Below are 19,406 nucleotides of genomic sequence, written 5' to 3'. Positions count from 1 at the left end.
GGGGTCAGGCTGTGGTGTTCAGGGGTCAGCGGTGGGGGGTCTGGGCCTCCACGGTGCCTGGGATACTTAGGACCAGGCTTATATAGTCAGGGGCTGCCCCGCCCCCAGCAAGCGATTCCCAGCTGTGGGGTCAGGTCAAGCAGGGGGACTGAGAGGTGGGGAGGCGCCCAGGCCAGGAATAGCTCCGGGGGAGGAACCACACGGGCCCCCTGAGGAGCACGCCACCTCGTCTATCACCCTGACTGGCCCTCCGCAGCCAGGGTGCTGGTGCCCAGATGGGGGAGGGTGCTGATGGGTAAGATGGGACATCGACGGGGGCCTGTGCCAGGCGTCAGGGCAACGGGAGAAAGAGCTTCTAACTGGAGAATGAGCTCTGCTCAGACTGTGTGTCTGGCCTCTGTGGGGCTGCTTGTGTCCTCTCGGACTGGGTGCTGGGGCCCAGACAGCCTGGAACAGCCTGCCCTGTGAGCACCGCCAGCTTTGCCCCTGGGGTCAGCATGCCCCTGGTCCCCCACAGTGTCTGGGGACCCTCCCCCGTGCTGTATGAGGTTGAGGATCCTAGAGAGGGAGGGAACTGAGATGCCCAAGGTGGGGGTGGTTGGAGGAGGTCCTCCAACAATGGGACCCCTGGAAGGAGGACTGAGCCTCCTAGTCCCTGTCTCCACAGGCGAGCCTGGTGAAGATGGGGAATCGGGGCCTCCGTTTTCTATCTATTGCAGAGAACCTTTAGCCTGTGGGAGTGGGTTGCAGTCATAGACAGGTCTTGAAGAGACTGTGCTGGAGGACAGCTCATGGAAACTTCTAGACTCTTTGAAGCAGGCCGTGGGCACGGACATTCCCAGTGTGGAAAATGAGGCAGGTATGGCCAAATTTCTAATTTCTAGTCATTGATGTGCTCATTCAGTGAAATGTTAAGACTGATAATCATTTGAAAGCCAGAAAATACCCTGTGTCAGGAAGGAGGGGATGGTATGAGGACTTTCATTGCTGGGGGGATTGTGGATTGGGGTAGCCACTCTGGAAAAGTGAGACAGCTCCTGGTACAAGGGATGAGGTGCCCACTCTGTGACCCGTCAGTCCACTCCTAGGAGCGCCCACATGCGCCCAGGAGGCAGAGAGGAGAATGTTCGCAGGAGCGTTTGTAATTACTGACATCCGGGGGGAAATGACTGTTCCTCAAGAGTGAGATAGATAAATAACTATGAGGCGTTTGTGCAGCTATGAAGCAAAATATGGAATAAAATGAGTGAACTTCATCTACGCCCAACAGCACGGGAGATCCGAGCAAAGAAGAGGGAATGCAGGAGTGGTGTGACATCATCCATCTCTTCTTCAAGGTGTGCTCGTAGGCGGAAAGGCCATAAAGGAAGGGGCAAGGCCAGGGTGAGCACAAACGCCTGCGAAGCAGTTGCTTGTAAGTGGAGGGACAGGCGTGTATGAGACTGCAGAGGCTTCAGGGGTGCTAATGAGGTTTCATTTCCTGTCCTGGGTGGTGGTTACACAAGTTTTTAAATTACACAAATACGTTGTATGCACCTTTTAGCATGTAGAAATGTATTTCACAGCTTAAAAATAAACATACAGTTTATTCAAGACCCTCAGCCAGGTGCACGCTCTCCCCCTTCCCGGGGACAGGGAACACAGGAGTGTGGCCGCCTCTCAACCCCGGCTGTCTTTGTGGAGGAGTGGATGTGGAGAGCCTGGGAGCCTCTAGGCCTGGCCCTGCCTGGGTGCCTTGTCCTCTGCTGGGTGACTCAGTGTCTTGCCAGTCAGGGAGCGGGTCCTGGAGACCCGATCTCCATCCTTGGCCTCTGACTCTGCAGCTATAAGCGAATGTGACTAACCCAGCAGGACCCTGAGTCAGCCTTGGAGAGCCTGTCCCAGGCTGGGGGAAGGGTGGCCCCAGGGGAAGGAGATTGGCTGTCCAGGATGGCTTGCAGTCCTGGGGTTTCAAAGACCCTCATGTGGTAGGGTGGGCTGTGACAGGGATTAAGGAATCCTTGGCCCCTCTTGGCCAGCAGGGAAGTGGCCAGGTACCCCCCTTACCAGGCTCTGGCCAAGTCCTCACTTGCTTTGCCTTTAGCAGGGCTGTGACCTTGGGATCAGTAGCATCTGCCTAGCTCCAGCTGGTTCAGATTTCAGATATTTCCTTCCCTCCATCTCAAATCAGAATCACAAACCATCAGGCCAACCGGTGATTATCCCAAGTCCCAGATAATCCAAACACCAGAGAATCCACAAATAAATTATCTTTAGTTTGGAGGGTGTATCTGGACCCTCTTTGGGTAAAGGCATGCCTAGGGCCCTGGGAACGCAATAGAACCTGGTGAGAGCATCTCCATCTCATAAAGGTTAGAAAACTGGCTGTTTTTCCAAGTCATCCCATCCCATCCTCCCCCAAACCTCGTGCCTCAGGCCCGCTTAAACAGAGGTGCTCTGATCTCCATATGGGTCGAGGAATGGGTATGAGGGGAGGTGAACAGGACAGAGGGCTAAGCCCAGCACTAGGATGGCTGACAGACTTCAGTCCAGCAATGGGATGGGCTTGCCTCCAGGGTTATGAACTGCCCCTTGATGGGAGGATGGGGGAGGCTGGAGGGTCATCTCTCAAGATACTCCAGCCCCAGGAGGCAGGAGGGAGGCATGAGATGGTCTGTGTTTCCTTCTGGTCCCGAGGGTCCAGAGTTTAGGGCTGCCACCACCTTCCTGTAGGTCAGAAGAGATTAAATTAAGGGCTTCTTTCCCAGTGCCTGCTAGCCTTCAGGAAAGAGAAGAGGTATCTTTCAACAAGGAACTTAATTTAGAAGTCTGGATGACAATGACTTTAATATCTGGAAGGCCAACAGCCATGCTTGGGTTGAGTCCAAGGTACCTGAATCTGAGGATGGGGGCCTACCATTCAGGCTCCCTGGGGTCTGGCAGAGGACATGGTGGTTTCACCTTGGCAAGCTCAGGGCTCCCAAGCCTCAGAGAAAGGAATCCAAAAGAGATGGGGCTGGTAAGTCCAATGGTGGGTCCACAAAGATAGACTCCAACAAGTGCCAACACACTGTTAAGCTCTTAGACTTTATTGAGCAGCTGGGGAATTAGGAAAGGGAAGTAGGATAGGAGACATGATTACATTCCTAAGTGAAGGTTTCAAGTTGGGCTTTGCAGATGGTATAATTAGTATGGTCACTATGTCTTGTAGGATGTTTGGCCACTTGGTGGTAGAGCTTGCCAAAATGGTATCCTTTGATGAGGAGGGGTGTGGGTAAGGAAGGGACTTGAAGAAATTCCCTCGTGCCAGGCTTGGGGTCTGTGAGCATCTCCATTAATCAACAGGTGTGTACTGATCCTATGTCTTATAGTGTGCTCCTCCCCGGGCCCTCACTGTCCCTAGAGCCTCAACCCTACCTCTCTGCCGACCAGAGCTGAGCTCAAATTTCGGTGTTCTGGCTCTCAGCACAAGTTCCAAGGGAGGGGACTGAGGCTTAGCTGGGGACTCAGTGTGGTGCATGACCAGGCTTCTGGCCAGCTGAAGCCAGAGGGTGGGGGAGGGGGCTTCCTTGGTCCCTACTGTGTGCTGAAGGACAGAGGGCTAAGTCGAAGTGAGTGCATCCTTGATGGCACTGGTGAGAGGGAAGCGCAGATTCTGGCTGCAGAAGGAGCCCTGGAAGTCATCCAGGTCCAGGGTCCACACCATGGCGCCCGCCAGCTGCCTGTTCTTCAGGTACTGCACCTGGCAGGGGAGGCCCAGAGGGGCAAGGTTGGGTTCCCTGGGCTGGGGTGTGTATGGGGAAAACGTGCCCTGTGGGTAACTGAAACCCACTCAGCCCAGTCCCCAGCGCAGGAACTGGACCCTGCCTGCTTGGAGCAGGCCTCCCTCTTCCTCTTTATCCTGAGATGTGGCCTTGGGGAAACCTACCTTGCGTTTGATGCTCTCCTGGTCATCATATCCCACCCACTGGTTGCCCTTGGTGGCATAGGGGACCTGCTGGCCCAGGAGTCTATGGACTGTGGCCTCGTGGAGGAAGTCACAGATCTGAGCAGAAAACAGAACAGAGATTGTGTTGGGGTTGTGCCGAGACTTTGCAGGTCACCAGGAGATGTCACTTCCCAAATCTCTTTCAGCCCCTGCTTCATCATGTAGCCTTACTCTCTCCAGGGCTTGTAGGCTGCAGACCTCATGCAAATTTATGTAAAGCAGATGCAAATGTCCCAGAATGTGTGGCAGTCTTAGCTTGAGGGCTCTGGGGGGGTTCTGATTCTTTCTCTATTTAAACTGAGATGTGAGAAATGAGGACAGGCCCAAGGCCAAAAGCAGCAGAGGCTAGAATGAAGCAGTCTGCCTCTTGGCCACTGCTCTTTCCTGGGCTGGAAGGAAGACCTAGGCTCTGCAGCCAGGGAGGTATCCCGGGAACTGGGTGATGTAGACCCAGTGCCTGCACCCGCTGGACTTTTAGTAGCAAAAGGCCTAACCACCCCCCTCTTCCTCAGGCAAGCTGGGTCACCTGAACAAAAGCAAGGGTGGGGAGGGGCATCACCTTCCCCAGGGTGCTGGTGATGTCAGGGTAAATCGTACCTTCTCCCCCAACTCTATTACCTCATAGTAGGCGAGAGTCCCCGCCTCCTTGGTGAACCGGCCTGGTGTTCCTGGCCCCAAGATTGGGGCTCCGACACCCGTCTCAGAAGAGGCCAGAGTGAAGCTCTTCCCGAAGGTGGGGATGCCCATCACCAGCTTGTTGGCAGGAGCCCCCAGTCTCAACATGTACCCCACAGCATAGTCCTGGGCAGGGTAAGGCAGAGACAGTGCGAGCAGTTAGCTGGGCCAGTGGTGTGGGATGCGAAAGGCTACGCTGTTAATACTGCTGCCTCGGACAGGGGTAATAGGTACGTGGCGTATCTGAGATTCTGCATCCCTCTGGGAACTGATAATGTCAGTTTAAAATGAATTTTATGGCTTCATTCTCAAACAAATCATTTTAGGCAGAGCAAGGGATTATTACTATTTGACAGGTGCAGAAACCAGGCGATTGGCTCTGGCTACACTGCAAGCGAAGGGCAGGGTGAGGCTAGACTCCCACCTCCTCTTCCCCCAGCCTCTCTCCATGCTGTCTCCTGCCTTCACTCAGTGCCCCCTGCAGGCCACTCTTCTGGAGCCATGGAGAATGCACAGACTTTGGGTTTCAGTTTCCTCATCTGTGAACTAGGCCCGGTAATCCTGCCTTTTCAGGATTGTGCTGAGAAGTAGAGGGGTTGGTGTGTGAGCACTGGCTGGTGGCAGGTCTTTGCGGCCTCCTCCTAGCCTTCCCTCCTTCCGGTTACTCACAACATTGCTGAATCTGTCAGGACTTGTATCCGACTGGCCGCGAAACAGGGGACTGTGATGACCTGTAGTCTGGCGCCAGACTCCGTGAAAATCGTAGGTCATGATGCTCATAAAATCCAGGTGTCTGAGGAGGAAGGGGTGGAGGGAGAGGCAGGAAATGAGAAAAGTTAAGGCTGAGGCAGGATGTGAACAGGGGAAGCAGGCAGCTGCCGGACAGGCTGCCAGCCTGAACCCCAGCAATTCCCAGTGGCTGTTATCCTGGCTGCTGCTCCACCTTCCCGTGCCATGCCAGGAAGCAGGCTCAGGGCCCCACACGGGCACTTCAGGCAAGAGTGGGGTCTTCTGCTCCACTCAGCACACCTTTGGGAACCAGCTTCCATCTCACCTTACCTCTCTACTCCTGCCATGCTCATCTTGGTGAAAGCAAATTAATAGTAGCCTCAGCAGACAGCCTAGTGGGGGGACGGCAGGACCAAAGTCCGGCCTGAGCCTAAGCTGCACTGAGGTGGAAGAAGGTTTTGTACACCTGCCCTACGGTGTAGCCTGCGGGTGGACTGCATGAATATGAGCTTCAGGTATTTGGGGCAAGTGGCTGAGAGCCACCTCTTCCCGCCCTCCGCAAGGATCAATTTAATGAAACACTGAATTTACACCTCCCTAAAACCCTAAAGAAGATTCCAAATCTCATTTCAAAGATACTAAAGTCATGGTGAAGTCTTGCTCTCTTGCCCCTGGGTTTCCCAAGGTCTGTGCCTTTGCTTCAGGGAGAGATGAGGTGTTTGGCTGTCAGCTCCTGCTCACATGCAGGGTGTGGGCTGAGTAAGACCTGCCACCCGCCAGAAGGTGCGAAGCCAACAGGAAAGGAGGTTGCCTGTGTGTGAGAGAGCACCTTGAGGACCTCCCTGCATTCTAGAAGGTGTTCACGCTGCCGTGTTGCCCTTCCTGGGACAAGCACTCTGCCCAGCCTCCATGGAGAAAGTATCCCGTGGTGGCCGGTGGGTTTGTATAGCTTTTTCTACTTCCTTTTTCAAAATATGTTCATAGCAGCCTTCTCAATTGGTTAACAGCACTCCAAGTAAAAAAGGGCAAGGATTATGATGCTCCATTTGACAGATGGAGAAACTGAGGCACGGGGTGGAGAAGTGTTTTGCTCAAGGTCACACATCTAGGTTTTGGAAAAGTGGGACTAGGATCCCTGTCTCCTAAGTCTACACCCAATGCTGGCCTGGAAAAGGAGGAGTGTTGGCAGAAGCTTCTGTGGAGGCTGACTCACTGGGATATCTGGGCGACGTCATAGCCCCTGTCAATGGTGACCTTCCCCGCAGACACTGCGGCACTGAGCAGGAGCTGCTCTTTTCCTGACTGGGCTTCCTTCGCAAATTCAGTCTTCATTTCCTAGATGGAAGACAGGGAAGTGAGTGAAAGGGATCCGGTGGTGTGCGAAGGAAAGTCGTCGAGGGAGACGGAGGTCTCTGAGCACCTCACTGACCTTCCCCATCTGCTATGATCCCCGCCCTGCCTGGGGCTCTGTGGAAATAATAAAGGAGCTCATCAGTGGTCCCACCCTCAGGACCACCCATCCTTTCCCCAGAAAACTGTTTGGACCATCTCGATTCCAAGCCCCATACATACTCATCAGCACTTAATTATGCCCAGTCCTGGATGGACCGTCAGAGCAGTGGGTGATCACAATGGTCACACCAAGGATGTTGAGACATTTGCCTCTCTGGGTTTTGTCCTAGCTGGCTCATGAAACCACGAAACTAAAGTGATTTATATCGATATTGTGGACAATTTGTATAGACCATCACTCTGCCCCTGGTAACTGGAGATGCTTGGTTTGCCCCCAGATGGAGCTGAGTGTCCCTGGACACAGTGCATGCTGGGTAGTGAGTGCATCAGTATGGGACTGAAGAGTGGACAATGACATTGCACTAAGTCAGTAGTGATGAGTGGGTCCTCTGCCCAGTCATGACCTTCTACCACTTAGGAACCCATCCCCACCTTCACCATGGTCGCAAGATGTCTCCCTTACTGTGGAAGATCTCCAGGGCCCAGGGTCCTAGGACCCTGCAGTGAGGAGGCTGAAGTCCCTCTGTCTGTCCCCAGGGAGACATTAGCTGAAGACAGCTTGTAATCCACTCCCTGATGGCTGCCCACCTCCCTTCCTTTTTCTTGACCAGCACCTTGATTAGAGTGGTGAAATGCTGCTTGTCTCTCCGTTCTGGGTAGAGCCAGGCTAGGTCCAGCCCATCAAAGCCATGGGTCCGTAGAAATGGTGGCACTGACTCGATGAAAGTCCTGCGACTCTGGGCATTGGAGGCTATTTTGGAAAATCTAGGACCAAAATCACCCGCATAGTGTGCTCAGCATTGCTATGCTAGGTGCCATGGCCCTCTGGTGGGGTTTCTGGGGCCTGGAGCTCCACAGCTCTAGGAGGACATGGTTGGCACAGGACCCACCTCCAGGAATCTTAGAAACCATAGTAGGTTTCTAGTAGAAATCCATATGCTCTGGAGCCAGACAGTCCTGGTTTCCAAGCCTGGCTCTATCATAAGCTAGCCAGCCACTTTGAGCAGGTTATAGCCTAAGTCTAAGTCTCAGTTTCTTCCTCTATAAAGTGGGGATAATTATAACAGCTCACAGTGCTGTTATGAGGATGACATGCAATACTGGTGGGAAAGGATGACAGACACACAATGAGCACTGAATAAGTGGGAACATTTATGGCCATCCCACCCCTTTTCCAAGGCTGAATTCAACTCTACCTACTCTAAAGCATCCTCCCAGCGTCTCTACACCCCTGATTTTCCTACTGATTTCCATGCCTCTCCTTCTGGCCTTCAGGCAGTAGCCCCAGAAGTCTTATGTTTTCAGGCCTGAGTGGTAGTAAACAGAGCATGGGCAAGGAATCAGGTGATCTGCTGTCAACTTGCTGTGTGACTCTTGGCAGGCTCCTCTCCCTCTCTGGGCTCTGGTTTCTTGACTATACATGAGGCAGGCCCCAGACAACAAGATAGACTTCTGTGTCTAGCCAGTCTGGAGCCCCTAGAGCTGGGGGAGATCCAAGCCTCCTCACTCATATTCCACTATCCTCTGTAGTCCTGCCCCGGAGAATGGGTCTTACCTCTGAGATCCAAAGTTCCATCCTCCGACAGACAGGAGGGTCTTCAGGTTGGGATTCCTGCGGGCACAGAGAGGTAGGGAGGGCAGGGGTGGAATGAAGTTGTTGTGATACTGGGTAGGCCCATTTCTGGGAGGCCATAGTAGGTTTTTAGCTTTAGGTGAGAGGCTGGATTAGGCCTCTGATGTTCTCATTCAGGGTTCTGAGAGGTCACAGGCATCATGGCAGTTCCTCTGGGATATGCTGCCCATTTTTGTTCCCTTAGTGGGCAAGCCAGAGCACAGCAAAGCAGAGTCCTGAGCATTTGGCATGCTCCCGGGAAGGACACCCCTAGGGGAAGAAGAGGGCTTCCCTTGCCTGAGGAGCTCAGCCATACCTCCTGCAGCCCGCCTCTGTCATCACCCCAAATACTGCCCAGCACCCACCTCCATCACCGCCTCCCACTTAAGCCAAAGCCCCATTCTCCACCCAGAGGTGGGGACTGTGGGCCCTCTGCCATTCTCCTGGGTGGGGTTGCCCTGCCCTGGGACCAGCCCAGCAAACCCTCTGTCTTCCTCCTGTCCTGGCCGGCCCGTGGCCCAACCTGTTCTTGAGTGTGTTCAGCGTGTCATAGAGCGTCACATCATTCCACTCCCAGGTGTCAATCTGGTTGTTGCTTATGTTGGCAAAGCTGTAGATGATGTGAGTGCAGAGGGAGTGGTCAATGGCATCAGGGAAGCAGCTTCCATCGCCCTCTCGGTACTGGGACCAGCTGGTATAGTAGCAGACCAGTTTGTATGCAGAGCCTGGAGGAGAAGTCTGGGCTGAGGCCTGGCCAGGATTCAGCAAGAGACCGGATGAGCCCAGAGCTGAGCATTCATGGGGTGGGGAGAGGGGTGGGGCAGAGTAGTGTGCAGAACCCAAATTCTTAAGTGAAAGGAGCAGGCCCCTGCCTCTGGGGAGTTCTCAGATGAAAATAAGGCCTATTCTGAAAATGCTTAGAAAAGAGCAAACACAGTGGATGAATATCCTGCAAACTAAAAATAGGACATCATGTGGGGTGAGGGTAGGAGTTGATGAATAAAGGTAAATGGGACTCCGTGGCAAGTACAAAAGTCTTCCTGGAGGCAGTGCCTTTGTGGAAGAGGAAGAACCCAGCCCAAGACAGGCAGTGTCAGACATGGCTGCCACCTTCAAGGCTGGAGCTTTTCAGGACCTGCATTGGGGTCCCTGATCCAAAAGGGGCTGTTGCCCCCCTCTTCTTTGCCGCCTGATGGAAGTGCCGCTAGTTTGTAACCCACCCAGAAGGCAGTCCTGGGCTCCTTTGGCAGGTCTCCCAAGCTGGGGCACAATATCACAAGGGACCAGGAAGTCCTTCCTCTCCTCTAATTCTAACTTCTCCTATTGCAAATTCAGTCTTTTCTGGCCTCTTGGTTGGGGAGGCAGAACAGTGGACATCATTTATGCGGCTACTGAGCTTGTATTAGTGGTTCCCAGGGGCTGCTAGTCTAAGCCTTTGCTGAACCTGAACCTTTTTAAGTGTGCTATTTTGAGAATTTTCTAGTATACAGAAGAGCATAATATGAAACGCCCATACACTCATCACCACAGTTTAACAAGTGTGAATGTTGCCAAGCCACTTGGATCACAGAAGAAACTGGAAAAGTATTCCCTGGTGCCCAGGCCTCCTCCACACCCACCCTGGGCCCTCACCACGCCTCCTCCCAGGACTTCAAGTGTGGGGTGGGGGTTACTTACAGCACTGGAGCAGCACCAGGACCGCAAAGCCTGAAGGGAAATCCAGGGTCAGATCCCAGCAAGTGCTGCCTCCCCCAGGCAGTTGGAGCCTCCCCCCTCCTCCCTCCCCTGCTCTGTCTCTCCCTCCCTCTCTCCTAGCTGTAGCCTCAGTCCCTCCCCAACCTCTGCCCCTCCCCAACCTCTGCCCCTCCCCAACTGCCTTTCTCCCCACCGCCAGCAGGTGGGTGACCAGGCCCACTGAGCAGGGGCTCTGTAGGCTGTCTGAACACTTTGACCTGAAAATCCACAACAGTCCCCACAGCCCAGAGACCTGTCTGAGCTGCCCTCAGTCCCATGCTGGCTGCAGCAGAGCAGGGCATGTAAGGCCCCTTTCCGTGCCCCACGGGCTCCTGGTACCCAGCTACCTAGACAAGGACTCTTCTCCAGGCCCACAGTTCCTTTTTATTACTGTGCCTCCCCACTCCTCCACGCCCCAAACCATCCCTTTTATGGGAAATGAGCTGTGAGAGAACCATGAAGCTGGCACGTGGAGGCGGGGGAGTGCTGTGGTCCGCTAGCAAGATTGAGAAACCTCCTGGGTGTTGAAAACCCTGGGCCAGGTCTTCAAGAGGCAGCACCTGCCAGCAGAAGAGCTCCCAGGCTGATGATGGGGGTTTCTGGGAGTGTGACTCAGCGGCATTTCCAAAGACCTTCCTCCCATTCCTTCTGTACCCCACCACAACTCCCCTGGCCAGCAATTTCCCAGTTTTTCTGGCAGCCTCTATCTCTGCATCTCCAGCCCTCATTTTAGGCTGGGTTGAAGCTGGGCACAGTTGAGTTACATAAGCTGAAGTGCCCCCAAACAAGGCTGCTATTTTCTCCCGGGCCTCAGCCCTGCCCTGCCTGACCTACCCTCCCTCTCAGACTTTCTCTCTGCCTCCAGGCTAGGTAAGGGCCAGACAGCCTTGGGAGAAGAAAAGCCAAGAGCCGTGAGCCAGCTCTCCCTTTTGGGTCCGTGCCCTCTCTTTTGAGCAATTTATGAGCTGATTATTTGGAGGGAAAGCCGGGAGAGGATGGGGAAATTCCCAAGGATGCTTTGAGCCCTGTTGCTGTTTTGCTTCCTTTGTGAAATGCCAGGAAAGATAAGTGAGAAGGATCTGTCGCAAGCCCAATGTGGGCCACTCAGCTGCACAGCTCATCTCAGATCAATAACCTCCACCCCCCTCTCTGTGAGACTTTGGGACCCAAGCCCAGCGATATGTCTCCTCCCTGAAATCCTTCGTTGGCTTCTCATCACCCCTAGGATAAAAACAAAACTTCCTAATGAGACTCTGCCTGGTTTGGCCCCTGCTTGTGTACACTTTTTTTTTTTTTTTTGGCCAAAGATCAAGGACAACTCCATCCTTTCCAGGCTATAAAGTAATTAATAGGCAGTGAGTGAAAAGTTCAGAATTCTAAGAGCCAGCATGGGTCAGAGGGCTTTTCAACAAATTCTCTTTCATTTCAGTAACGTTAGGTAATTGGGGCTGGTTTGGCAGCCTTTGCTTGGAAAGTTCTCTCTCTTCTCTCCCTCTTCTTTCCCTCTCTCCCTTTCTCTTACTCTAAACTCAGATAGCCATGGGTCACGGTGGCCATGGGTCATGGTGGCCCATGTCTGTAGTCCCAGCTACTCTGGAGGCTAAGCTGGGAGAATTGCTTGAGCCCAGGATTTTGAGGGTATAGTGAGCTGTGATCACTATACTCCAGCCTGGGTGACAGAGACCCCAACTCAGATAGATAGATAGATAGAGAGAGAGAGAGAGAGAGAGAGAGAGAGAGAGAGAGGTCTTAAACAATCTCATGTCTTCATTGCAAGAGGAGTGGACCAAAAGTGGTTTATCTAGAATCATACTCTGTGAATACTAAAGGGTCACCACTTCTCTCTTTTAAGGTGACTGACTCCTTTTCTGCCCAAGATGATCAACAGCAGTGACGGTCAATGATAATTTTATTCTTCTGCTTTTGGGGCACTGAGAGAAAGACTTGCTCTCATTCCTAGTGTAGATATTACAAAGTGGCATACATGTGCAAACATGACCATAGCAGAGCACAGAATGTTAGGAAAACACCTCTTATTTTCACTTTCTTCCTTTGCTAAAAATCATTTCATAGGCCCACAAGCTCAGTTTATTAACTCCACGTGTCCTGCATGGAGGTGGCATTGTCATAACAAATGGCCAAGACAGCCCCAGGCCTGCCTCAGTAGAATCGGTCAAGGGTCCCTCAGCTCACACCTATCAGCCTCATCTCCCTCCATGCTCTCTGGCTTCACTCATATGTATCTTCTTTCAGTTCTTATGCTTGCTATACTGAACGACCACAGGACCTTTGTATAGGCCATCTGCTTGCCTGTCAATAACTATGAAGGGACTGGGCTTTGTGGCTCAGTCTGTAATCCCAGCACTTTGGGAGGCCGAGGTGAGTGGATTGCCTGAATCCACGGGTTCGAGACCCGCCTGGGCAACTTGGTGAGACCTCAACTCTACAATAAATAAAAAATTAGCCGATCATGGTAGCACGCGCCTGTAGTTCCAGCTACTTGGAAGACTGAGGTGGAAGGATTGCGAGAGCCCAGCAGGTTGACGCTGGGGTGGCCTTGAGTGCACCACTGCACTCCAGCCTGGGCCACAGAGTGAGACTCCAGCTCAAAAAAAGAAAAGAAAAGAAAAAGAAAGGCTGAGGTGGAAGGATCGCCGAAGCCCAGCAGGTCGATGGAGTACCACTGCACTCTAGCCTGGGTGACAGAGTAAGACTCCAACTAAAAAAAAAAAAACTATGAAGGGTCTGAGATTTGTATGCTACTTGCAAGTTTCATGGCTGCAGTTTCATGGATGCTGGCAGAAGACACAAGACTCATAGACTCACAGGTCAGAGACAAAGGACTTTTGCTATCCATGGTACAGTAAGTCACATGAATTTCATGTTTGAGTCAGTTCCCCTGGGTCCCCAAGTCCCATGGGGTTGATGTTGGAGGAATCCAGGTAGATGCTGTGCATGCAGTGGTTTAGTTATAACACAGCAGAGGGATCCCTAGCTTAAGGAACCCAAATCTCTTGTAAATGAGCAGTAAGCCTTCCTCATGTTGACCAGCCCAAGGTAAGGGAGACATTATCTTTATTGCTGGATGGTTAAAACCAAACCAAACCGAACCAAACCAAACCAAACAAACAAAAACCCTGCCTTTTGCTTTGGAAGGGAACACCCTTTTCCCCTTTTATTTTCCCATTCTGTCACCCAGACTGGAATGCAGTGGCATCATCATGGCTCACCGTAGCCTCAACCTCCTAGGCTCAGGTGATTCTTCTGCTTTAGACTTCCGAGTAGCTGGGACCACAGGTGTATGCCATCATGCCTGGATAATTAAAAAAAAATTTTTTTTTGTAGATACAAGGTCTCGCTATGTTGCCTAGGCTGGTCTCGAACTCCTGGGCTCAAGCTATCTTCTTGCCTCGGCCTCCCAGAGCGCAAGAATTATAAGTGTGAGCCACCACACCGAGCCGGGGGACACTATTTTTAATCTTCCAAGGCTGCTTACTACACAAACGTCATTGAAAAGATAGGGCTGGAACACATACGGCCAGTGTCTCTGCTCATGAGATATGCAGGAGATGCAGGGGACCGATGGAGAACTGTCGCCCCACACTACCTTTCTTTGGCAGGCTCAATCCTCCGCCTCCTTCAGACTGAAGCTCAGCAGGCACCGAAGCTCTGCAGAAAAGGCATTCTCTGGGTGATGGAAAACCCCCTGCTGGGCCTGCAGAGTGCTTTGTAGCTCTTTTCCTAATACTTGACTCAGTTATAATTTCACATGTTGTGTGTGGGAGTGAATGTTTTATTAATGTCTGCCTCTCTCACTAGACTATGAACTCAGTAAAGGCAAGGAGTAGTTCATTTTCTCCACCTTTGTATCTATCCCTGTGCTTGAGACACAGTAGATGCTTAGCGAAGTGTTCACTGAATGGCTGGATACATGAATAAATGATCTCAAAATGGCATATAACTCCAAACTCATATTCTGAGCTTAAAATGTGATGTTCTCAAAATTCCATCTCACTCAATAGTTGTTGTCACTGTGAAGAAGGGACTCAAAATGTAACCTAAAACCACAAAATGAGTGTCCTTTCCTAATTTCCCTGATCAAATATTTCTAGGCCTGCATATGACATTGATTTTGTTCAGCTAATGCTTATCAAGTGTACATATTTGCTGCTTTGCATTGTGATAAGTGGTAGAGACAGAAAGGAGAGTGAAAACAGGCTGTCCCCGTCCTCATGAAGCACACTGCCTGGTAAAGAAGATGGACATTAAACAAAGACTAACAAGTAATTTATTACAACTGTGAGAACTTCAACAAGGCAATCCCAAGGGTTAGGAGGCTTTATCACAGGGTGTATGTGGTCAGCAAAGGTTCCCTTAGGAAATGATGTATGCTTAAGCTGAAGAGGGAAGGATGAGTAAGTGTTAGCTGGGTCAGAAAAAAAAAAGTGTGTGTAGCCGGGTGACATGCGCCTGGAGTCCTAACTACTTGAGAGGCTGAGGCAGTAGGATTGCTGGACCCCAGTTTGAGGCTGCAGTGACCTATGATCACACCAACCTGGGTAATAGAGCAGGACCCTCATCTTTAAAAATTAAATAATTTTTTAAAAAAGTGTATGAAGCAGGATAAATTGCAGAAACCCGGGGAAGAGGAAGTGGAAGAATTCAAAGCGGTTGAGGCATAGAGCTGGAGGGTGAGAGTGGGAGGGAGGCACAAGAAGAAGCTAGATTAAGAGCCTGAGGGTAGACATTAGCACCCCTCAGAGACCAAGGTAGGCTCAAGGTGGCCTCTTGGGCATGACTGATTTGAAGATTCCTTTTATTTGCATGGGGTGTCCTTGCAAACAGAGATGGTGTTAATGCCCCACCATATATTAATACTTGAAGAAGAATTCTCCTTTTTACAGGCAGGTCTCTTCCTCCAGATGGTGAACTTCTGCTAGGCAGAAGTTCAAAGTCATTTCCAAATCCTCAGCTCGGTAGTGGTGCTGGCACACAACAGATGCTGTCAGTGACGCAAAGGCAGAAACATTTAGAGAAGAGAACAATTACTTGTAAAAAGTGAAAGGGAGTCAGACTTCAGGAAGGCTGGTTTCTCAAATACAAAGCACAGCAAGTATTTGAGGGGGAGAAAAGGATGACCAAGGTCATCACACATAGTGGACAGCAGCTTTCTCATGGGTTCGTCGTTTTCGCAACACATCTCCACTTGTCAGCACAGCATAAGTCAGGGACCAGATTGTCCTTGTCAGGGAGCCCATATTTATAGCAAGTAGTCAAGGTTTATTACGCTAGAGTCCTAAATCAGTCAGGATAACCCGTTATTTTGGGTTTATCTCCAGATACAAATGGTCCCCATGCCTACCCCTCAGTGGGACTGAGTCACAAACGAAGCCAGCAGGGCAAAGGGTCTGACCTGGTTTCTACAGTGTTCCCTTCCTTGTGGGCAAGTTCTTGCCCTTGATCCATGGGTTTGACCACATATGTTGCTTAATAACTTTCTGATTCAGCATCATTGAAATTATATTTTGTTTTATTTGACCAAAATGTATTTCCATTGGCAAAGCAAGAAGTGTTGATCAAGTCATACATTCTTTTTGTATGGCTAGCAAAATTAGAGCCACATGATATTACGGCCTTACAGTAGACGTCTGTCCGGAGGCTTTGTAAAGCTCCTAGGGCTGGGAATGAGTTACTTTGATGTGCAAAGTATTCTATCAGCACTACCTTCTCTTAAGATTTCCATATTTGTTAATATTCTTGTCCTGGCAGGAAATGTAATTCTTAACTACTGGTGAGGCTGGAATTTCATGTTATAAAATCATACCAGTGTTTTTCTGGAGGACTTCATAGGTATCTTTTTCACATGTAAAGTGTTGTCTTTGTTCCTTAATTAGTGGTTTCACATAAGACAAAAACGATTGTGAACCTTCTGAACCTTCTCCTGGGCCCATCTGTACCCTTCCTTGTAAAATCCAGATTTGGCAAAGAGCTCTGCTAAGTCAATTTATCAAGAACCACCCCCCGACCACCCTTGATGCCTGATCACCCTTGAAATCTGATCAGGTTTCTAAGCTTAGGTTAGTTTAGCAAGAATCCCTGCCTGCCCCCCCCACTTGCCCATGTTGTTTCTTTTTAGTAATTTCTACCACAGATTCCACCCTGCTCCTTGGCTATAAATTCCCACTTGCCCATATTGTTTTCAGAGTTGAGCCCAATTTCTCTCCCCGACTGCAAGACCCTGTTGCCTATACCTATCACAATGGTCCTGAATAAAGTCTTCCTCACCATGCTTTAACAAGTATCATTGGAATTTTTTTTCTTTAACACATACCTAATTAAAGGAACTTTTTGGCATAGTCAATATTCAGTTATATTCTGGTAAGAAAAAGGAAAGATTCTTGTTGCACCTATGTAAATAACCTACATATTAATAAACATTAATTCCACCTAGAGGGAGATAAGCTATACTGATTTGTTTGGTTACAATTTCTCCCCTCAAATTTATAAAATAGAATATTTGGTCATAAAAAGTAAAGGAACTTGTAAAGGTATTGATTGGGGGAAAAAACATGAACTGTGTTTTTTCTTGTCTCTTACTCAACCACAGAAGACTTCCGTGACCAAACGTGTGTGAGTTTCTCCCCACCATCAAGCCAGCAGTCAGTTCTGCAGCGAACACCAGCTGAACATCCTCCAGCTCCATTCTTGCACCATCCTCCTTGAGATAGCATCAGATCCCACAGGCTGAGGGCTTAGTACCATGAGACTGCCTTCTCTTCAGAAACTTCTGACTGACTGGCTTTGAAGTTGGGGTTTCCTCTTTGGATTCAATTAACTTGTAAGAGCAGCTCACAGAAACACATTTACCGGGTTTACTGTAAAGGACATTTTAAAGGATACAGTTGAAGGGATGTGTACAGCAAGATAAGGGAGGAGAGGCATGTGCTTCCATGCCCTCTCTAGGCGTACCATTCTCCAGGAACCTCCCCTTGTCCAGCTATTTGGAAGCTCTCCATACCCTGCCCTCTTGGGCCTTTTATGGAGTTGTCAATAGATGGGCATAGTAGACAACTCTGTAGAAACATGATTGGACATAAAGGATGTGCTCAAATTCTAACAGACTGAGTGGGGAAGCCCAGCAAAGTCTGTCTGTTCAGATCTTCTGGTCTCTTTGTGCAGTATTTCCTCCTCCAGGGAATTAGTCAGGATCTCTTTGGAAACAGAGTCTTTATGACCTACAATCAGACAAGGCAGGTTGGAGAATTTCATTATAGCCAGAGGCTCAGGCTAGAGTGCAGTGGCACTCTCACGGCCACCGCAGTCTAAACCTGCTGGACTCAGGCAAACCTTTCACCTCAGCCTTCCAGGTGCTAGAGTATATGTTTAGCTTCTGAGGCCTAATGCACCCCAACATTATAAGAAAAGACAGTGACAAGGGCTATGAGAGTTATGAAAACTGTTTTGTACACAAGGCCAAGAAATATAGGTCTTTATAATCTGCACAATTATTCTTTTTAAATTGTCCTTATGACATATTAGTTTATAATCTATATTAAGTTTCTTCATGGAATTTTTTTCTTTTGAAAGTCCAATTGGTACAAAATGACATTTAAAGGGTACTTGCACGTGCTGTAAGTATAAAAATAAACGTTGGATTTGAAGACATAAAATGAAAAAAAAAAAGGAAAAATCTCAATTACATGTTAAAATGTTAGACTCATTACATGTTAAAATGTTAGTATTGTGGTTATAGTGGGTTAAATTTATATATATATAAAGCAGGATTTATTGAGCAGAAAGACAAGCTCCCACAATGGGAGGGGACCCAAGGGGTTTGCCCTAAATAAAGTATATTATTAAAAAAAAATTTTTTTTTTAGTTGAAGTCTCACTCCATTGCCTAGACTGGAGTGCAGTGGCACACTCACGGCCACCCCAGTATTGACCTGCTGGGCTCTGGCGATCCTTCCACCTCAGCCTTCCAAGCAGCTGGAACTATAGGCGCGTGCTACCACACCTGGCTAATTTTTTATTTATTGTAGAAACAAGGTCTCACCAAGTTGCCCAGGCTGGTCTCGAACCCATGGGCTCAGGCAATCCACTCACCTCGTCTTCCCAAAGTGCTGGGATTACAGGCTGAGCCATTGAGCCTGGCCAAAATTTTTTTTAAGTATGCTTTATTCCAGTTTGTGTAGGTATAATCTGTTAAACTGAGGGTGATATATAAACAGAAATATTTTTTATGTTCACTAAAATAAAATATTAAACATGATGCAATCAGTTCATTAGTCCATTTAGTCCTGAGTAATTTAATTTTGTTTCTTGGGTTAGACAGTCTACTTCTTGGGTTGGTCTTGGGTTAGACAGTCTACTTCTACAAAGTTGTATGTGTTTTGATCAGTTGCTCACTCCAGGTGGCTACTCATTGAAAGCAGGAAATCAACCAGAGAGAATAGTGACCCAATGAGCATGACTGTGTTCCAATAAAACTTTAAAAAACTGACAACTAATTTGCTGAGCTCTGTTCTAGAAACTAGACCAGAGCCCCTCCAGAGATTCTGAGTCAGTCATGCTGTGGTTCAGTCTAAGAGGCCCAATGTCAGTTTATACAGAGAAGCCTGTGTCTAAGGGTGTATTTGCTGTGGTATCAATAGTCAGGATTACCAGGTTCAGTTTTTATCAATGTTTTTATTAGTTTTTTCCAGAAGCCTGAGTTACTGACCTTAGCAGAGACCCTTAGTAGCTACAAAGAAAAAGGAAATATCATCCGTGTATCATAAAATTAAATGGTTTGGGTAATCAAAAGGAATGAAGGAGAATGAAGTATTTTACTAAAGCATAATATGCCATCGATTTGTGTGAAAGACTGAGGCCGTTAACAAATCTCCAGGGTCTTAATTTTATCCCATAAAATAAGAATGCCATCAATTGACAATCATATTTAAAACCAGAAACAAAATTTAAATGAAACAAATGTGTTGACAATTATTGTGTCAGTCTTTGTATATGAACATCAGAATTTTTCTTTACAAAGTGAAATATAGGTACGCTTGTTTCTTTTCTTTCTTTCTTTTTTTTTTTTTTTTTGAGTTGGAGTCTCACTCTGTCGCCCAGACTGGAGTGCAGTGGCCACTCCCGGCCACCACAGCCTCGACCTGCTGGGCTCCGGCGATCCTTC

The 19,406-nt window shown here is 49.3% G+C and overlaps 1 protein-coding gene across 1 annotated transcript; it reads right to left on the bottom strand.

Moving 5' to 3' along the window:
- Window positions 1-3,047: 3,047 nt before the first annotated feature.
- On the bottom strand, window positions 3,048-10,677 carry CHI3L1 (chitinase 3 like 1). Its single transcript, XM_008060462.1, has 10 exons — window positions 10,483-10,677; window positions 10,173-10,202; window positions 9,019-9,220; window positions 8,439-8,495; window positions 7,498-7,648; window positions 6,585-6,706; window positions 5,312-5,435; window positions 4,586-4,768; window positions 3,908-4,024; window positions 3,048-3,721 (listed from the first exon to the last, which is right to left on the bottom strand). The coding sequence occupies exons 1-10, from the start codon at window positions 10,529-10,531 to the stop codon at window positions 3,581-3,583; spliced, it is 1,176 nt and encodes a 391-aa protein (XP_008058653.1). The 5' UTR covers window positions 10,532-10,677; the 3' UTR covers window positions 3,048-3,580.
- Between the last annotated feature and the right edge of the window lie 8,729 nt (window positions 10,678-19,406).

The sequence above is a fragment of the Carlito syrichta genome, unplaced genomic scaffold, assembly GCF_000164805.1.
Source record: "Carlito syrichta isolate Samal-C Ts95f unplaced genomic scaffold, Tarsius_syrichta-2.0.1 Scaffold304629, whole genome shotgun sequence".
Taxonomy (NCBI): Eukaryota; Metazoa; Chordata; class Mammalia; order Primates; family Tarsiidae; genus Carlito; species Carlito syrichta.
The sequence above is the reverse complement of the archived record's forward strand: the minus strand, read 5'-3'. Positions and strand labels throughout refer to the sequence as shown.